Source organism: Lagenorhynchus albirostris, chromosome 9 (assembly GCF_949774975.1).
Source record: "Lagenorhynchus albirostris chromosome 9, mLagAlb1.1, whole genome shotgun sequence".
In the NCBI taxonomy this organism is placed as follows: Eukaryota; Metazoa; Chordata; class Mammalia; order Artiodactyla; family Delphinidae; genus Lagenorhynchus; species Lagenorhynchus albirostris.
Genome location: NC_083103.1, coordinates 100,815,109 through 100,834,655, shown reverse-complemented (window position 1 = coordinate 100,834,655; position 19,547 = coordinate 100,815,109). Strand labels below are relative to the sequence as shown.

Below are 19,547 nucleotides of genomic sequence, written 5' to 3'. Positions count from 1 at the left end.
GAACGCCAGCAAATATTGCCAGAAAGCGTCTGTCAGCAGTTCTTGCGTACAAATTGCTTTTCAGACAAATACACGTTATAAATTAAAATCACACAGTATAACAACATCAACACACAACCCCTTAACTTACTTGAAGTGAATTTTGGGTAAAAAGCAGAGATTTTTGTGTCCATGGTGTTTTTTTGTAATTGAAAGTTCAGAGATGGACAAGGTTTGATCAGGGTAGCCTGCGGTGTCCATTATTGTTATTCTTTCTGCAGTTACTTTCATATAAATTTCGAATATTGTTAGAGAAACCCCTAACAGATTAGACAGTGAATGTTGCTTTATGCCCTATAAAATATTTTAATTAATTTCTCAAATTCATGTTTGATATCCACACTTCGCTTACCTCAGTGTAAGGAAATAAACAGTCTGCTGGTGAGCAGGGGTCCCCCCACGTGCTGGTGGCAGTTGATGGGGACCAACTTGTGCCTTGTTGCCATCTTTTTGGACGACAACCTCAACCATCTATATATTTAGTCTTAAAAATGTTTTTACTCCTTGGCCCAATAATTTCACTTTTAAAAGTCAGTTCTAAAGACATGCTTAGAAGAGTAGCTAAAGATTTATGGACAGAGATACTCACAGCAGTATTATCTGTAATAGCGAAAAAACCCCACAAAACCAAAAATATACATATGCACGCACATATAAAAAAGTGGAGCCTAACCAATAGGGAATGGCTAAGCAAATTAAGTGTTGATACATACATTCAATAAGTATCTATAGCTGTTACAAATTATGTTTATGAAAAATTTTAATAAACATGATCATTAGATGATAAATGAAAAAAGCAGGATTTAAAACTATATTCCATATATATTATGATCTTCAGTTATGTAAATATACACCATATGAAAAGGATTCGTTGAAAATGGATTGAGATATTGATGTGTTATCTTTAGGTGATAGAATTGTCATGCTTACTTGCCTTTTTTTTTGTACATTCATTCCACATTTTTATGCTAAATGTGTAATTTTCTTTGTCATTGAGTATTTGTAGAAACTTTCTGTTAACAATTTTCTACTTGATAAAATAGCATATTCACTGTAGAATATGTGAAAGAAAACCTTGAATATTTTGTTTAGAATATCACCTGGCATTATGTTAACCACATTGGATGCTTAAAAAAATATTCTAAATGAGAAAAACACTGCAGTCTGAAAAATGGCAATGTAATTTAAATCAGAATTCTGTTTTATCTGATATGATTTAAATCCAAATTCTGTTTTGAATTTTTACATGAGAATATTTGAATGGTACGTATGCTAGAACAGAGGTCAGACAGACCTTTTCTCTGCTGGCCACTGTTTCCAGATCAGAAAAGGAGGATGGGATAACAGTTTCTATGCAGAGGAAATTAGGGCTGTTTTCTCCCTTGCCAAGGTAAATTTTTGTGGGTAAGAAAGATGACATACGTGCTAAGGCCACTGATCTGTGTGTGAGAAGATGGCAGGAACCTTGTTCAGTTATGATAAACTTGGCCAAACAAATTGTTCATTTGCGAGCAATGCAGGGAAATGATACATATTTATATGTATGTGTATATAAATTAAAAATATATAAAATTTGTATATACTTATATACATTTATAGTATACACATATATTTATGTATAGATGTTAGATATGTATGTTAAAATATATTTTTTGTTTTCCAATAACTTAACTAGTCAAGTGGCAATAGCACTAATATTATTAAGAAGTTTCCTCTTTCGACAAATATAGTACTTTTGAAAGTGACATAGTATTGAATAACTTTCCAGCAGTGCTAATGCATATACCCTGATTTATACATCCTCTAACCCTCCTTACGGTCAGGGATGTTTGTTTGTGAGGTTGGACCTAGGTTGCTCTTGGTGGCTGTTGAATATAATTTCAAGCCACCTGACCCGTAGAGCAACAGAACCCAGGTTGTTGTCCTGAATATCACAATTTTCTAACAAGCTGAGCAGGCTTGCCACAGAGAAATATAAACCAAGTCAACAAATATTTAGTCAGTGACTGTGAGGGTCATAATTTCTTTCCAACCTCTCAGATCAACTGACAGCACGTTAACCTAATAGAAAGATAGGCACATTCCTGTGTGATAATATTTAGGTAGCAATAATGAGCTGTGATGTTTTAAAGGACAGCTGTAAAGTAACTCACTAGATCACGTGCTGGGGTTAAAGTTGACTCTGGAATTTGTTTCACTGCTTTTCAATAAATAAATAGTTGAGGAAAGATTTGGCAAAAGGAAGAAACTCTCTTCCTTGTCCTCAGGAAGGTGCCTCGTGTTAACAAGTTGTTTGAATGTTTACTCTGCCGTGACTGCCTAGCAATGGTGTGTCAGTTCTTACCCTTGAACCAAGGGAAGAATTCAAATAAACCAAAAAGGTTTTCACACAGCTGGCCCCTTCTGCCAGCGGGTGGTACCAGAGTATTTTCTCCCACTTTTAAAAGAGCTCAGCAAGGGCTTCCCTGGTGGCGCAGTGGTTGGGAGTCCGCCTGCTGATGCAGGGGACACGGGCTCGTGCCCCGGTCCGGGAAGATCCCACATGCTGCGGAGCCTGCGTGTCCGGAGCCTGTGCTCCGCAACGGGAGAGGCCGCAACAGTGAGAGGCCCGCGTACCGCAAAAAAAAAAAAAGAAAAAAAAAAAAAAGAGCTCAGCAAGAAAACATTTAAAAGGCATTCCTCGAACTGATAGTCCACGATGTAGATAAACTTGAGTTTGCAACTTGGAGATTTTGGAGCACCTGGTGTAGAGAAGTGAGCAGATCCTGGGAGATATTTGATTTCTTCAAAGCCATACTTACGGTGCCTTACTTTGTATTACTACCCAGTTTTATCGATGGTTAGAATTAACCTTTCTTGTCACAGATGAGTACACACGTAGAATTCTCATTTCTAAAATGTCATTAGTGTAACTCTGGCATTACATTTTGTTATATTCTGTAGTCAGATTCTGTGTCCTGGCCAAGCAGGAATGTAGGGGAGAATTTGTCGACACAATAACCACTCTTTGGATCTCTAGCCTAGCATGGTGCCTGGCATACAGTAGGTGCTTACTTTATGTTTGCTAATTTTTGAAATCATATATATGAATGCATAAGTGAATGAAAGAATAAAAATATAGCTAGGTTACACTGAATTCAGTAGAGATAACAGTTCTCATTAAATACTACTCTCTAAGGTACTTCTGGGAATTACGTTACCTTAAGGTATTCCTTTCATTTTAAGAAACATCAAGTGCCTCTTTTCTGCTAGGCATTAGAATTTGCAAAGTTGGATATGACATCATTCTTGCCTTCAAAGAGGACATAGTTATGTAACCAGGTAAATTGCAGAGCACAGTAGTGAGTGCAGTGGTAGACAGTGACCAAGGTGTAGGAGTAGCACAGAGAAGGAATGAACCATATCTGGAGGATGGCATGGACCTTGTGAATATTCCTAATTTATTCATCTTGTTTACTTTCCATCTCTCCCACAGAATGTAAGGTATACATTTTTGTCTGTTACTTATTTTTACTTACATATATATTTAAGTGCTCTATCTCCAGCTCTTAGAATAGTACCCATCATATAATAAAGATTCAGTAAATATTTGTTGCATGAATGAATAATTTTCCTTCCAAAAGGAATTTACCAATTATATTTCACCAACGAGATATTATAGTGATTTTTACGCACATCCTTACCAGTGCTGGGTTTTGTGAAACTTTTTTTAGCTTTGTAAATGTGTTATATTATCTCTATATTAAAAAAACACATAAACAAACATTTCCATGGCTGCCATCCATCCATCCCCAGCAATTCTCTCTGTTTTTCTGCTGCCCTTTTATAGCAAATCCTTGAAGGAGTTTTCTGTGCCTGTTTCTTCATTTCCTCCCTTCCCATCCTATCCTGAACTGATCAGACTTTTGTCCCTTCTCCACTGAAACCGTTCTTGCTATATCACCCATGGTCTTCTTCATGGCTTTCTGATGCCATCTTATCTTACTCTGTTTCTCAGCAGTGTTTGAGATGGGTTGATTACTCTCTTCTTCCAGAAATATTTTCCATTTTTCTCCCTAGATGCAACATGCCCCTGGATTTCTTCTTATTTTGTTGGCTACTTCTTCTTAGTCTCCATTATTACTTCTTTCTCCTCTATTCAGTGTCTAAAGGTTGGAGTATCTTTCCTCCTCTATCATATTTTCCTTAGTGCTCATCTAGCGCCAAGGCTTTAGTACATGTAACATCTGCATTTTCAGCTCTGACTTCTTCCCACAGCTCCAGACTCCTATATGCACCTGTCGACTAGTTACTGGTACTCGGATCCCTCACAGATCTCAGACTTTCCATGGCCAAAGCACAGCTGTTGAGCAGCCTCCTCTTCAGCCGTTTCCCCTGCTCGTCTTCCCCATTTCAGGAAGCAGAGCTTTTACTTATTCTGTTACACCAAAAACTAAGAGTTGTCTTTGATATAGCTCTTTCTCTCACACTTTTTTTTTTTTTTTGCGGTACGCAGGCCTCTTACTCTTGTGGCCTCTCCCGTTGCCGAGCACGGGCTCACGGGCCCAGCCGTTCCGCGGCATGTGGGATCCTCCCGGACCGGGGCACAAACCCGTGTCCCCTGCATCGGCAGGCGGACTCCCAACCACTGCGCCGCCAGGGAAGCCCTCTCGCACACTTTTTATCCAAACCTTCATCAGCTTGGTTTAAGCTTTAGTGTATGTTCTGAATCCGGTGATTCTCCTCAGCACCTCCACAGCTGACTCACTGGACTCACCCACCACGTGCTCATCTCTCTCCCCAGCGATCTCGTAACTTCCCACTTGGTCTCCCTCCTCCATCCCGGCCCCACTTCAGTCTAGTCTCCATCAGCCAGTGATCTCCTTAAAGCATAATGAGATCCCATCCCTCCCTTCTCTAAGTCCTCCAAGGGTCTGCCATCGCATTTAGAATAAATGCCAAAACCTTCAGCGTGGCCTTTGAAGCTGGGCAGGGTCTAGCCCGGCTTTCCTGTGTGCTCTCTACTTGGCTCATCCCACTCTCACCACAGCGGTCTTTGGATTTCTGCAGACAAACTCGATCCCCACACAGGCCTGCCCCTGGTATTCTCTGCACAATCCATGAGTCCCCCATCTGAAAAAAGGGAAGAAAACCAGGAGTACCTGACTCATAGGCTTGTCGTGAAGGTTCAGTTAATATATGAAAAGCACTGAGATGGCGTCTGGCTCGTACAAGCACTATATAAACGTTAGTTATTATTTTGTTGTTATTGTTTCTGTTTTAAGGAACATAGAGGAGGAATGCATCTGAGTTGTGTTGGGTTTTAGATGGTTGTGAGATGTACAAAGAAAGGCGCTAAAGGCCGTTATGTATTCATTTGGAACGATTGGTTCTGTGTAAAATAAGTGTCTTAGTATCTTGGAAGAATGAGCAGAATTTCTAACTTTAATTTAACGTCTAGAGATTAGCTTGTGAATTGGGAAGATGTGGATCATTGAATGCCTTGTATTTGACACACTCTATGTGGAGCTTTCAAAATAGAGGGCAGCCACTGTGTTCATAACTCGGGCTGGCTATTCAGATAAAAAATTCCAACTGTTTTTGTACTTTAGAATTTCTTCCTTTTTTTTTTTGATGTCTTTTAGTAAGCTAAGGCCTGGATTTTGCCCTGGAAGTCTGTCCTGCCCGCTTCTGCAATCTGGCGCTATGCATCCAGTTGCTGGACCCTTACAGACACTGCTGTATGTTACTCTCCCGATTCTGTGCTCTTCCGTGAGTCCAGGTAAGAGGAGAAGAATGGTAGTTTGGGCCTGAAGCTTTTCCTCATCTTAATCCTATGAAGAACTTCGACTTTAATGCTTCGACGATAGTGATGGTTTCCAAAGACGTTTCTAAGATTTGTTTGACCAGTGGAATGATTTTAAAACTGATTCATTAAGCAATTTAAGGATCTCTTAGGAGTGCTTCTGGGCACTCGCAGGCCTTCCCATCATTGTCCGTATAATTTATTCCTTTTGTTGTCTTGAAAATAAATATTTTCCGGACATGCTTTTTTTCAGTGAGGATATGTTACAAATCTCTGAATTTGGAAATTATGATAGGAATCAAATGCTGACTACACACCACCAAAGAGGAATTTTAGAATCCGTATGTAAGAGTACTCAACTTGGAGTGAGAGAACTTGGTTCAAATCCCAGGTCTCTCATGATCTTGCCTAATTTATTATCTAACTCTGGGTTACTAAAAAGCTTAAATGTGTTTATTATTAAATGTATATGTAAGCCTGAGGCTAATTCATGGCCCATATGCATTTCTTTTTATTTTAGATATGTGTGAAGATTTATATAGGAGTATATACAAATACGGTGATGTTTATTTATTAAGTAATATTTGTTTATTATCCTTGTTAAAAATACTGTATAACTATACTCGACTTAGTAAAGGAAAATTGATTTAGTGGTTTTTGTTTGTTTGTTTTTTGCGGTACGCGGGCCTCTCACTGCTGTGGCCTCTCCGTCGCGGAGCACAGGCTCCGGACGCGCAGACTCAGCGACCATGGCTCACGGGCCCAGCCGCTCCGCGGCATGTGGGATCCTCCCGGACCGGGGCACGAACACCGTGTCCCCCGCATCGGCAGGTGGACTCTCAACCACTGCGCCACCAGGGAAGCCCGATTTAGTGGGTTTATTTCTGGGGTTTTTTTTTTGGCTAAATAGCAACCTCAGATTCAGTCAAGGCATTTCCTTTCATCTTTATTTCTGGTAAAATATCCTATAATAGTAGATTCAGCAATTTATTATTTTTTTCTTTTAACTATTTTATTACACCAGATTATTAGTATCCCTGTCCCCCGCCCTCATTTTTGGGTGGAGGAGAGGAATCTGTTTTGATACTTGAACGCAAGAACCCCTGTCCCCCAAGTTACTGGAGGAATAGACATAACAAGTGAAACTATTCCAAACACCAAATAAAAATATGACGATTGATACCCCGTTTATCCTCATATCCCCAAAAGGATAGACTTTGTATTTCAGTGTGGCTTCCTAACTTTCTACTTCTGCGTTCTTAAAAGTTGAACATTACTTATATTAAAGGGAAGTAGTCAAATTATTTTGAGAAAATAATTTGCTCTTAAAGTCAAACCCTGTTGGTAATACGGAAGAGAATTCTTTTGATTTTGAAAGTCATCTTCTCTTTTTCAGATTCTTAATTTCCATTTTTAAAAAGCTACTTCATTAGAAGAGCGGTTTACCATTTCTCATTTATAGAATTAGTATTTTGTTTTATTTATATCATAAGGATTCTCATCTGTGCTGCCCCAACTGTTAAGTTCTCCATTGGTATGTTGCCTTCTTTCTTCCAAAATATAACAATGTTCCTAGAACTCTTACAAGCTCTAAGGACCGTAACGTATAAAGTAAGGGATTGCCTTTCGTTTTGTAGATTCAGATGAAGTATATTAAACTTGCTCTTCTTTCTCTCTCCCCTTGTCTCCTCTTCTCTCCCACTCCCCCCACCCCTTTGCACACGGGGACTGTTCCCTTGTAGACTTGGCACCTTATTTTATTTCTGAGCCATTGTCTGCCGTCCAGAAACTTGGTGGACCTGTAGTACTGCATTGTTCTGCTAAACCTGTGACTGCTCGTATCTCATGGTTGCATAATGGAAAAAGATTGGACAGAAATGTGGAACAGATTAAGGTTCACCAGGGGACGTTGACTATCCTTTCTCTTAACCCCTCCCTTTCGGGTTATTACCAGTGCATTGCCAACAATAGCATTGGCGCCGTTGTGAGTGGTCCTGCAACCATATCCACTGCAGGTGAGTCTGATTTTGTCCCTGTTGTAGATGCTTTTTTCCTGAAATTACTGTTAATACTTGCATTTTTTTGAGTACTTGGAGGAGAATGGGCTTTGGAGTGAGACACGTATGCGTTCTCATCCCAGCCTTGACACTTGCTGTTTGTTTAACCTGGGGGACGATACTTGAGCCTTGCTTAGTGTCTTCCTCTGTATCAAGGGATCTGGACATTATTTTGTGCAGCGTTAGGACAATTTTCTAACGTGAATCTGAATTTCTTTGTGAGTATTTAAAAGTCCTTAATATCAACAACAAAAAAAGCTGTTGTCCGCTTTGACAGTTATTTCATGCCATCCTTTATCTTTTTTGCACATCTAATTGTTTTATTTGCCTTGATTACAGAGTGATTTTCATTTCTTTAATTGAAACCAGGCTAAAGAAGTGGGGTAGAAAAATAACTGTAAGGAAAGGAATGTTGAGTATTGAACTTACGGAAAAATCTGGTATGTGTGGTTTTCTTAGTAAGTTTGAGCCATCTGCCTTTCAAACGGTGATGGCTTCCAGTAATGGAAAACGTCTTTGTGAGGGCACCCCTATTTACAGAACAAATCTGGATTCCCCAGGAGTAGTGAGTTTGTCATAACTGAGAAGAGTAAATGTTTTGGTAGAGCTGTGACCCGTGGACAGCTCCAAGCCACACACTGGAGGGCTGAATTCCTAGGGGCAGGCTGCAGAGTGCTTTCAGCACTGGCAATAATAAAGAGTCCTTCCATGCAGGCTCCAGCTGTAGTCAACTTAAACCGAGAGAAATTGGGACCTAGTTAGTATATTCAGGTAATTCAAACGATACACTGCTTTTTTTTTTTTTTTTGATATCCTAGGTTCATTCTTGGAAACCCTTTTATTGCCATGTGAGTAGCTACTAACAGAATAAGGATGCATAGGGAAAGTGAGTTTTGATGAGAGACTGGATTAAGAAGGATTTATCGTGGCAGAATGGGAACAATTAGGCTTTATAGTTCTCCCTAATGTTTCAAGAACAGTTTGCTTGCCTTGTAGTCTCCTGGAAGCATTGTCTTCTGGAAAAGAGTGCCATGACTAAGCCCCAGCTCTCAACCGTGCACCCCTACCCCAACTGCTTTCTAAGATAAAAAGACCCTGCTACTTTGGGAACTGGGATTAGCTGCCACAAATGGCCATGGTGCAGATGTTGTTTCTAGCTTTACAATTTCCTTTGGGAAAGAGAGTTCAAATTTACATTTATTGATTGATCTATCTACTTATTTACTTATTTCTTTTAGTTCTTGGTGATTTTGGTTCATCAACAAAGCATGTTATTACGGCAGAAGAAAAAAGTACTGGTTTCATTGGCTGCAAGGTACCAGATAGTAACCCCAAAGCTGAGGTGCGCTATAAAATCCGAGGAAAGTGGCTGAAACATTCCACAGGTGAGACCTCTTACGACAAGCCAATGGCACCCCGGGAACAAATGGGATTAACCAACTACCGTTAAGCTCTGTGTGCTAGGGGCTGTAGACACAAAAACACATAAGATATATTGTCTCTGCTGTTGGGAGTCAAGTGGAGTAGTTTAGACACATGGTTACAGTATGAAATAGAACATAGTATAGAAGACAGTACAGAAATGATTACAACCCCGCACCCCCAAGGCTCACTCCTTCAGCTCATTCAGGAATCTACCCAGATATCACTTCCTTTGAGAAGATCGCCCTCATGGCACTATCTGAAATGATGTGCTGTGTTGCTCTGTCCGCTTTATTCAGCTTCGTTTTCCGTAGCCCTGTGTCGTACGTATGACTGTCTGCTTGTTTGTCGTTTGTCCCTTTCTCTGCCGCCTTGTTCCTGCATCGGAGCACTGGCAGCATGAGTGCAGGGCTTGCTTTATCTGCTCGCTTCATTGTTGTATCACTTGTGCACAGGCCATTGTTGGCAGAAAATAGGGTCTCAGTACATATTGTTGAGAAGAAATGAATGAAGACGTGAATGACTACTGGGTGGTCAGTGCTGCAGGCAGGGGTTTGCCCAAAGTGGCAGCTGTGGTCGTTGTATCTTTGTCTAAATATGTTTCTTGTGCTGTGGTGTTCTCAGGGAGTGATCTGTTGCCTTGGGGCTCTGATGGGTTTGATTTTGTTACTGTAGTGCTGTTGACTTTTTTTGTTCTGCTTTGACTTTCCTTTTCCTTCATTTAATGAATTTTCCCCGATTGCTTATTTGCTGCTCATGTCACGTCTACATTTAAAGCATAACTATCAACCTTTGTTAGTCTTAACTTGTGTCCTTCATAAAGAGAGAGGCCTAACTGCATTCCCTTCCTTCCTCAGAGAATTACTTAATCCTTCCATCAGGGAATCTTCAGATTTTGAATGTATCTTTAGAGGACAAGGGATCATATAAATGTGCAGCTTTTAATCCTGTCACACATGAATTAAAAGTTGAACCCATTGGCCAAAAGCTCCTTGTGAGTCGTAAGTATTTGGGGGAATCGTGGTCACTGGGAAGAGTCCTCAGAAGCATTTCTCATAAAAAGTTGGGAAGCGGGAGTTCCTTTTTCTTTCAGATCCTGTTTGTTTATCATGAGAAAGTCTTTACATGCATAAGTGCATTATAGCATAGTACTGTATATGTTTTAAAAATATAATGACTTCTTAGAAGAGAATTTTGGTCAAGGTGACAGGATAGAATTCATGTGGAGAACTTTGCCCTTTGCTCAAATAAAAAGAAATTAGTGAGCAAATATCACTTTGTATCAGTGGTAATCAAATTGGTGGCTAACTGTGAATTACAAAAAAATATTTATCTGTTCTCTTTGAGATACGATAAGTTGTAGTAGCACCAATAGTCAAAGCATAGTTAAGTAACAGTCCACACACTTGTTGAGAAATTCAACATTTCCAAACTGCTAATTCAGGAGTAGCTCTAAAGGATCATGAAGTCTTTTAAATTTAATTCTCAACTGAAAATGATTTAGTTACCAAACAGGACCTCATAGTGTAAAGAAGAATAAATGGGAAGATGGGGAAGCTCACAGCTTTGCTAAGGAAGAGGGTGGAAGTGAATACATAAGAATAATGATTTTTAATTTTCCCTTCTTTCTCCAGGCCCTTCTTCAGATGACTTTCACATTCTTCACCCCGCCCTTTCACAGGCATTAGCTGTTCTCTCTCGTAGCCCTGTGACCCTGGAGTGTGTGGTAAGTGGGATCCCAGCTTCTCATGTGCACTGGCTGAAGGACGGTCAGGACGCTGTGCCGGGAAGCAAGTGGAGAAGGTTGTATTCGCATCTTGCCACGGACAGCATTGATCCGGCGGACTCCGGCAACTACTCCTGTGTGGTGGGAAACAAGTCTGGGGACACCAAACACGTGACTTACGTGGTGAATGTACTTGGTAAGATGTTACTTGTTAAGTGTTTTTTCAAGTCAGGCTATTTTTCTGGTCTAACTGATGTTTGAGTGTCTATTTGTGAGCCATACATGGAATAGAGACTACCTAGAAATAGCTACCCCAGTACCAAAATGAGCTTCATTTCTCTAAAGGACTGCTGGGTTGGGCAGTGTTTCTGGGTGGCACAGAGCGTTTCACCTGCGATGTTCTTGGGAACCTCACCCCCAACCTGGTTACACAATACAGTAAGTCCCCTACATACGAACCTTCAAGTTGCAAACTTTCAAAAATGCAGACGTGCGTTCGCATGTCTAATCACGTTAAGTTAGTTCACGTGTCTGGTGTACATTGTCACGTGTGTGCATCCTCTACAAGTGGCTGTGCTTTTGTGTACTGTACAGTACTGTATAGGGTACAGTAGTACAGTATCTTTATTTCAAGCCCAGGATGTCCTGAAGCAAGTGTAAAAGCAGTGGTGGTGTAGCTGGTTCTATACTATATAGCCGATTGTTAGTAGGGTTCCTAAGCTAACTTTGTTGGACTTATGAGCAAATTGAACTGACGAACGCACTCTCGGAATGGAACTGGTTCATATGTAGGGGACTTATTTACAGAGCTGGTTCTTCCTTCTTGATGACATGGAGGAAAGAGACTGGAATTCAACAGGATGCAAGATTCTGGGCTGTATCAGTGTGTAGTGTCCAGTAATTGTAACTAAGACAGAGTACTGACCAGAAAATGTCATCTCAAAAAGAAATCATTTCATTTTATTTTCCCTTTTGGAATGCTTTCACTATAGCTGGCTCATAAAATTTGTGTTATTTTCACCCATATTTCTATATATACTATTTATCTCAAAGCTATTCCTTTCTTCCAGCTACCTATCTCACTGTCATGTGTAGCAGCAAAAATGTTCTCCTTTATCAAAACAGATTTTCATGAAGACTGGAAAAAAAAAGTTTTCATAGTAAATATAGTTTTTGTAAAGCTTCTACACCTGTTTACGTGCAACAGTGGCCTGACATAGGTTACACTGGAATTAATACAAGTGTATGGCGAGTGGGCTTTAAATTTAATGCTAATTAGGACTAGATTAATATGCATAGTCATTTAATTTGGGCATATGTTACAAATGCCGATACATGATGTACTCTGTCCAGGTAATAAGTGACTTGATGCAGAAAGAAAAAGACAGATACCGTATGCTAACACATATATATGGAATTTAAGAAAAAAAAATGTTATAAAGAACCTAGGGGTAAGACAGGAGTCAAGACACAGACCTACTGGAGAACGGACTTGAGGATGTGGGGAGGGGGAAGGGTGAGCTGTGACAAAGCGAGAGAGAGGCATGGACATATATACACTAACAAACGTAAGGTAGATAGCTAGTGGGAAGCAGCCGCATAGCACAGGGAGATCAGCTCGGTGCTTTGTGACCACCTAGAGGGGTGGGATAGGAGGGTGGGAGGGAGGGAGACGCAAGAGGGAAGAGATATGGGAACATATGTATATGTATAACTGATTCACTTTGTTTTAAAGCAGAAACTAACACACCATTGTAAAGCAATTATACCCCAATAAAGATGTTAAAAAAAAAAAAAAGTGACTTGATGGATACTAAAGGAAAATTTTTGCCCAGAATACATGTAACCTCAAAGCAGAATTGAGCATAAAAAGAATTTAACTTCCAAATAAGCATTCTTCTGTTTTGGCTGTTGCGTAGTGTGAAATCCAGGGAAATGATTACTTTATTTCAAACAGATCACCTGGAACAAACGCTCAGAGAAGCCAAAGATTAGAAACTCTGCATGTATGTATGTGTGTGTGCATTTGTTGGGTTGGCGGAGGGTGGTTAAGTGGGAGGAGAGATCTATAAAAAGAGGCTATAATGTTTTAGTAACATATGGTTTATCCTATTGGAGGAAAGTAAATACATTTCTAATTTTTTCTTGATGACCATGGTGGATGGGAGAATGTGAGGAAATAATACAATTCGGTTTCAACTAGTTATTGAGGAGAGTTTGTATGACTCGTGTGATAATTTAAAAAGTACATCTTGAGGGCTAGACTTTAATTTATGTTTATTTTATTTTTTATTAATTTTTTACTAGAGTATAGTTGATTTACAATGTTGTGTTAGCTTCTGGTGTACAGCAAAGTGAATCAATTATACATACGCATGTAATCCACTCTTTTTTAGATTCTATTCCCATATAGGTCATTATAGAGTATTGAGTAGAGTTCCCTGTGCTATACAGTAGGTTCTCATTAGTTCTTATTCGTTTTATTTTTAGAACATGCTTCCATTTCTAAAGGACTGCAGGATCAGACAGTGTCTCTGGGTGCCACAGTGCAATTCACGTGTGAAGTTCATGGGAACCCAACCCCCAACCGTACCTGGTTTCACAACGCACGGCCCATTCGTCGTTCCCCACGACATCTAACTGTGGGAAATGGATTGAAAATCAGGGGTGTTACCATGGAAGATTCTGGGCTGTATCAGTGTGTAGCAGATAATGGGATTGGATTTACGCAGTCTACTGGGAGACTGGAAATTGAAAACGGTAGGCTTTTAGGTCATGTAATCATAGGAGATTTTACTTTACAGATGGGGTTTTGTTCTGGTTAAAAATTAAATCATTTTTACAAAAAAGGAAATAATCCTATCACCATAACAGAGCAGTGTTCATTTTCCGTGTTCCTTTCTAGTTGCAGGTAGGCATTTCCATGAAGAAGCAACCTTATTTAATCACGCTCATTTAAAAAAATTTTTTATAATATTTTTTCAACAGATACTGCATAGTTTTGAAAAGGCATAATTTTGAAAAGCACATGGTAAAAGTCTCACTCATGTTCCCCAGCCAGCCAGATTTCTCTTTAGAACTAACTAGTTTTATCATTTTCTTGAATATCCTTGTATGCATGTATATAATCAATTACATATAACATGTGAGCTTGTGTGCATTTAATAACAATGTCTGTTTTTTTTTTTGAACGTAAATGGTGGTAGCATTCATATAAATTACCTCGAAGTTTTTCTTAAAAATTTTTCCTTGAATTTTACCTTAAAAATTACCTTGAACTTTTCACTTCACACATATCTTGGACATCTTCTCATATGGTACATTAAAGAGTATTTTCATTTCTTTTTAAAAATGGCTGCTTAGTCTTCCGTTGTATAGTTGTGATGATTTGACTAGTACCTCATTGATGGCTGTTTCTAATCCTTCACTATTACAAGAAGTCTACAGTGGATGTCCTTCTACATAGATTATTTTGCACATGTGTGAACATCTCTAACATAAATTCCTAGAAATGAACTTGCTGAATAAAAGCATGTATGTCTTGGTAATTTTGATAGATATCACTGCTCTCCAAAATAGTTACTAGTTTACACTCCCACTAGCAATGTTTCCACATATCCTCACCAAGGTGTGGTGGTGTCAAAATTTCTGTTTAGTCTTTGCCAATCTGATAGGTTTTTAAAAAAGTACCTTTTGGGGCTTCCCTGGTGGCGCAGTGGTTGAGAGTTCGCCTGCCGATGCAGGGGACACGGGTTCGTGCCCCGGTCCGGGAAGATCCCACATGCCGCGGAGCGGCTGGGCCCGTGAGCCATAGCCACTGAGCCTGTGCTCTGCAACGGGAGAGGCCACAGCAGTGAGAGGCCCGTGTACCGCAAAAAAAAAAGTACCTTTTGATCTATATATTTTTTATTATTATGAATGAAGTTGGGCATCTCATCATGTGTTTATGAGCCATTTGAATTTGCTTTCCTGTGTATTGCCTGTTCATTGTCTTTTGCCCATTTTAAATTAGGTTGTTGGTCTTTTTTCTTATTTATAGGAGTTCTTTATATATTAGGGAAATTAATCTTTTGTCTGAGAGTTATAAATATTTCAAATTTCAACGAATCAGGATGATAGAGACCAATTCTCTGAACTTGGTGCAATTAATTTAGATGTTAATAACAAAAAATAATTTTTAAATGGCATGTATTTGGAAACTTAGAATTATATTTCTCAATAGCTGGGTCAAAAATCATAATGGAAATTTAAAATTCTTTCAATGATAATGAGTGTCAAATTGTGTGGGATATAGGAAAAAGGAACATAGAATTTATAGCCTTAAATGCTTATAAAAGAAAGCTAGTAAAACTGAAAATTAGTGAACTACGTAAAATAAGAGAATAGATTTAAAGAAAACAGAAGAAAGGAGATAATAAAGATATGGGCAGAAATCAATTAAATAGAAAATGAAGATAAAATAGGATCAGTAAAGATAAAGTTTAACTAAGGAGTTATTCCAGTAATCAATCAGAAAATTTAAAGTATTATTCATCCTATTTAATGAATAAAGGAGAAAAACAATATGATTATCTCCATAGAAGCAAAAAAAATCTGACATAATTCAGTATCTATGATAGACACTTTTAGGAAAACAGAAATAGAAGGAACTTTCTTAACTTGATAAAGAGTATCTAACAAAAACTCACAGGAAGCATTCCCTTTGAAATCTCTTTTAGTTGTCATCATAGTGGAGATTCGCATCAGTACAGAATGACAAGAAAAAGAAATGAAAGATGTAAGGGTAAGAGAGAAAGAAAACTCAGTCGTTATTCATTCACAGCTGCTATGGTTGTCAATATAGAGAATCCTCAATAGTTTGTTGGCAAATTGTTAGAAATAATAAAAGCTTTTAGCAAGGTGGCTGGATAAAGACCAATAAACAAGAATGTTGCCTTTCTATGTACGAGTGTATTAGCCAGGTTTCTCTAGAGAAACAAAACACAAGAGGATCTATAATATACACATAGGAGGAGATTTATTATAGAAACTGGCTCACACAGTTATGGAGGACAAGTCTGCCATCTACATACTGGAGAAGGAGGGAAGCCAATGGTGCAATTGAGCTGTGGGAGGAGGAGTGATGGTATAAGTCTCAATCTAAGTCCAAAAGCCAGAGGTCCAGGAGCACTGATGTCCAGTGTCCTAGGGCAGAAGAAAGATGGCTCAGCTCATAGAGAGAATTCGCCCTTCCTCTGCATTTTTGTTCTACTGAGGCCCTCAACGGATTGCATGGTGCCCACCCACATTGAGAGGGCCATCTGCTATACTCGGTTTACCAATTCAGATGCTAATTTCTTCTGGAAACACGCTCACAAACACAGCTAGTTATCTGGGCATCCCTTAGCCCAGTCAAGTTGACACAGAAAATTAACCATTACAATTAGCAACAGACAGAAAAAGTAATTTAAAAGACACTCTAAAAGAAGAAGAACAAGAAAGTGGGGACCTTGCTTTACCAGATATTAGAATATACACAAAAATCTATAGTAATTAAGACAGTGTTGTATTATTGGTGCAGGAACAGACAAATAGACTCTTGGAACAAGACAGAGACCACCAACAAGGATTTGCACTAAGGATTTGACTTAGGTGGCATTGCAGATCACCAAGGGGAGGATATCCATTTCAAGAGTTGATGTACGATAATTGCTTATCAAAATGGAGAAGAAATTAAATCTCTAACTCACATTGTACACAAAGACAAATTTCCAGTGGATTAAAGACCTATATATGAAAGGCAAAATGGCAAAGTTTTTGAAGAAAATATAGAATAATATCTATATGATCTGGGTAAAACTTTTCAACAAGACATTTGAGGCTAATTTTTAAGAAAAGATTGGTATGACTACATTAAAATTAAAGCATCCTTATTTTTTAAAGATACCATTAAAAATGAAAAGCAAAGCAATAAACTGAGAGAAGATACTAGTAACATATGTAACTAGCAAAAGAGCAGTACCTAGTACTTACAAAGAATTCAGAACCATTACAAAAAGGATAAAGGATCCGATAGAAAAATGGACAAAATGCACTTGACAGAGGAGGAAAAATGAGTGGCAGATAAATACGTGAAAAGATAGTCAACCTCATTAGTACTGAGGGAAATGCAGATTATGACCCATGAAAGCATTTTACACTTCTTAGATTAGTAAAAATTCAGAAATCTGATCATTGTTGATAGACTTCGTCAAACACAGGAAGTAGGACTGGAAAAGGAGAAAGATGTGCTGGAGAAAATGTCATTTGTAATCGATATTCCATTGTGAGATCACTTGAAAATACCGCCCCCCCCCAAAAAAAATACCTGAGACCAGAAGGAAAGAGTCGGTGCCACTTGTTTAGGAACAAAAATTTGTTCGTGTATTTGGTCAGAAATATGTTTGTCAACCGTAATTCAGAACAGGTTTTTCTCCCAGGATTTTTGGGATCAGATTTTTGCGCCCTGGAATTGACTGTCTTTTTGAAGGACTATTATTTAGTTTTATACTTCTTTACACCTTTTTCATGTTAAAGTCTGAGGTTTTGGCCTCACGTGTTCTGGATTTACAGTGGTCAGATGCGCTGAGCATGCAAACTGGAAAACTCTCTGTGGATTCCTTTATATACATTCCTTTCTTTCTGAAGGACAGGCAACCTATGTGGGAAATGTCTAGGAGCCCACACGATGAAAAATTCTACTTTTGATTGACTGCTTTACTTGGTGAAAGTTGAGAAGCGAACTAACAAGGAAGGAGATATCTTTGTTCTAATTGTGACTATGATCATTACTACTTGCTAACGACATTGCAAGCACTGTTCCTTCAGTGAATGCACATGTTCACCACACTGTTCTGCATGTAAAACACTGTTTAGAAACACACACATAAAAGATGTTTCTAAGACAGCTACTTGCGCACGACACAACATTTACGTAATAGGATGAAATTATTTTGCATTGTAGATACTATAATGTTCTTAATTTACGTGAATTACTTTTTTTAACAGACAGTGGACTCAAGCCTGTTATAATTACGGCACCAGCAAGTGCAGAGGTGGCCTCTGGAGGCTCCGTGACTTTCTCCTGCAATGCCTCCGGGGTGCCGGTTCCAGCCATTCGTTGGTACGGCAGGCATGGACTGATAACCAGCCATTTGTCTCAAGTTCTTAGATCTAAATCCCGGAAACCACACTTATCAAGACCTGGGGGTTCTGACCTGGAGCCTGTGTACTTCATCATGTCCCAGGCTGGCTCAAGCTCTCTGTATATTCAGGCTGTTACTCGGGAACACGCTGGGAAGTATACCTGCGAAGCTGCAAACGCACACGGCACCACACAGTCGGAAGCCGTCCTCACTGTTGGTGAGTTGCCATTAGTATCTTTTCCCAGGTGAATGGTTTCCTTTGACAGTAGGGGATAAAGCGATTTGAAGTAGATTTCAATGAGTGTAGCAACCTCTAAATATATATGTATTTACCAACAACAGTGAAATGTAGAATTGCATTTTTTGGTATTTGGTCTTATGCGAACCAGATGAACTTTGGTCTCCACTTCTGGTGGGTTTGTTAAGCTTGTAGTTGTTCTATAGGACACTTTCATTTGGGAGCAAGCCCAAGGTATGACCTCTTTGGGGCATTAATACTTTTGGTTTTCTAAGCTACAAATATCGTTGCAAATATTTTCAGGTGGGCCCTTAGTAAGGATAGTATTCAGTCTAAAGAGTTGGCTTTTATTGGGAATGTTGAGTCCTGTGTACTGTCAAACAACACCCATCTGTATATTTGCCTCAACCGTATTCAAAGTTATTGTTCTAATAGGGTGTATAATATAATATTCTTTTTTTTTTTTTTTTTTTTTGTGGTACGCGGGCCTCTCACTGTTGTGGCCTCTCCCATTGCGGAGCACAGGCTCCGGATGCGCAGGCCCAGTGGCCATGGCTCACGGGCCCAGCCGCTCCGCGGCATGTGGGATCTTCCCGGACCGGGGCACGAACCCGTGTCCCCTGCATCAGCAGGCGGACTGTCAACCACTGTGCCACCAGGGAAGCCCTAATATTCTTTATATTTTACTGATTTTGAGTGATGATGACTTAATTTGGAGTACTGGTATATAGAATATCAGTATTATTCAAATTAATTCAAATTTGACTTAATCCACATCCAAATCTTATATCAGGGGGCATTGGTGAGGGTGCCCCACTCATAGGGCTGGTGTGAAGATTCAAGGAGTCTGTACCTGTAAAGTGCTTAGAATGATGTCTGGAAGTAGAATGCCTTCAATAAATACTACGTATTAAGTTACAATTATTACCATCTAATTATTATTAAATTATAATTACCCCTTCTGGTAGTGTTTAGGGAAGAAGAAATCGTTACTGTTACTAGTAGACCTTAATAATCCTTAAATAATGAAGGTAGTTAAGTGTTGCATAAATTTATACACGCATATGGATGTGTATATGTATGTGTATGTGTGTGTTTATATATCTGTTCTGCTAAG

At 39.1% G+C, this 19,547-nt stretch overlaps 1 protein-coding gene across 1 annotated transcript in view; it reads left to right on the top strand.

Moving 5' to 3' along the window:
- Positions 1–19,547, top strand: part of CDON (cell adhesion associated, oncogene regulated) — a 96,844-nt gene that overhangs the window by 31,126 nt on the left and 46,171 nt on the right. Inside the window, exons 2-8 of the mRNA XM_060160733.1 lie at positions 5,664–5,800; positions 7,567–7,839; positions 9,120–9,266; positions 10,161–10,304; positions 10,938–11,225; positions 13,520–13,789; positions 18,056–18,409. Coding sequence (XP_060016716.1) covers positions 5,725–5,800; positions 7,567–7,839; positions 9,120–9,266; positions 10,161–10,304; positions 10,938–11,225; positions 13,520–13,789; positions 18,056–18,409 — 1,552 coding nt within the window. The 5' untranslated portion in view covers positions 5,664–5,724. The remainder of the gene's footprint in view (positions 1–5,663; positions 5,801–7,566; positions 7,840–9,119; positions 9,267–10,160; positions 10,305–10,937; positions 11,226–13,519; positions 13,790–18,055; positions 18,410–19,547) is intronic.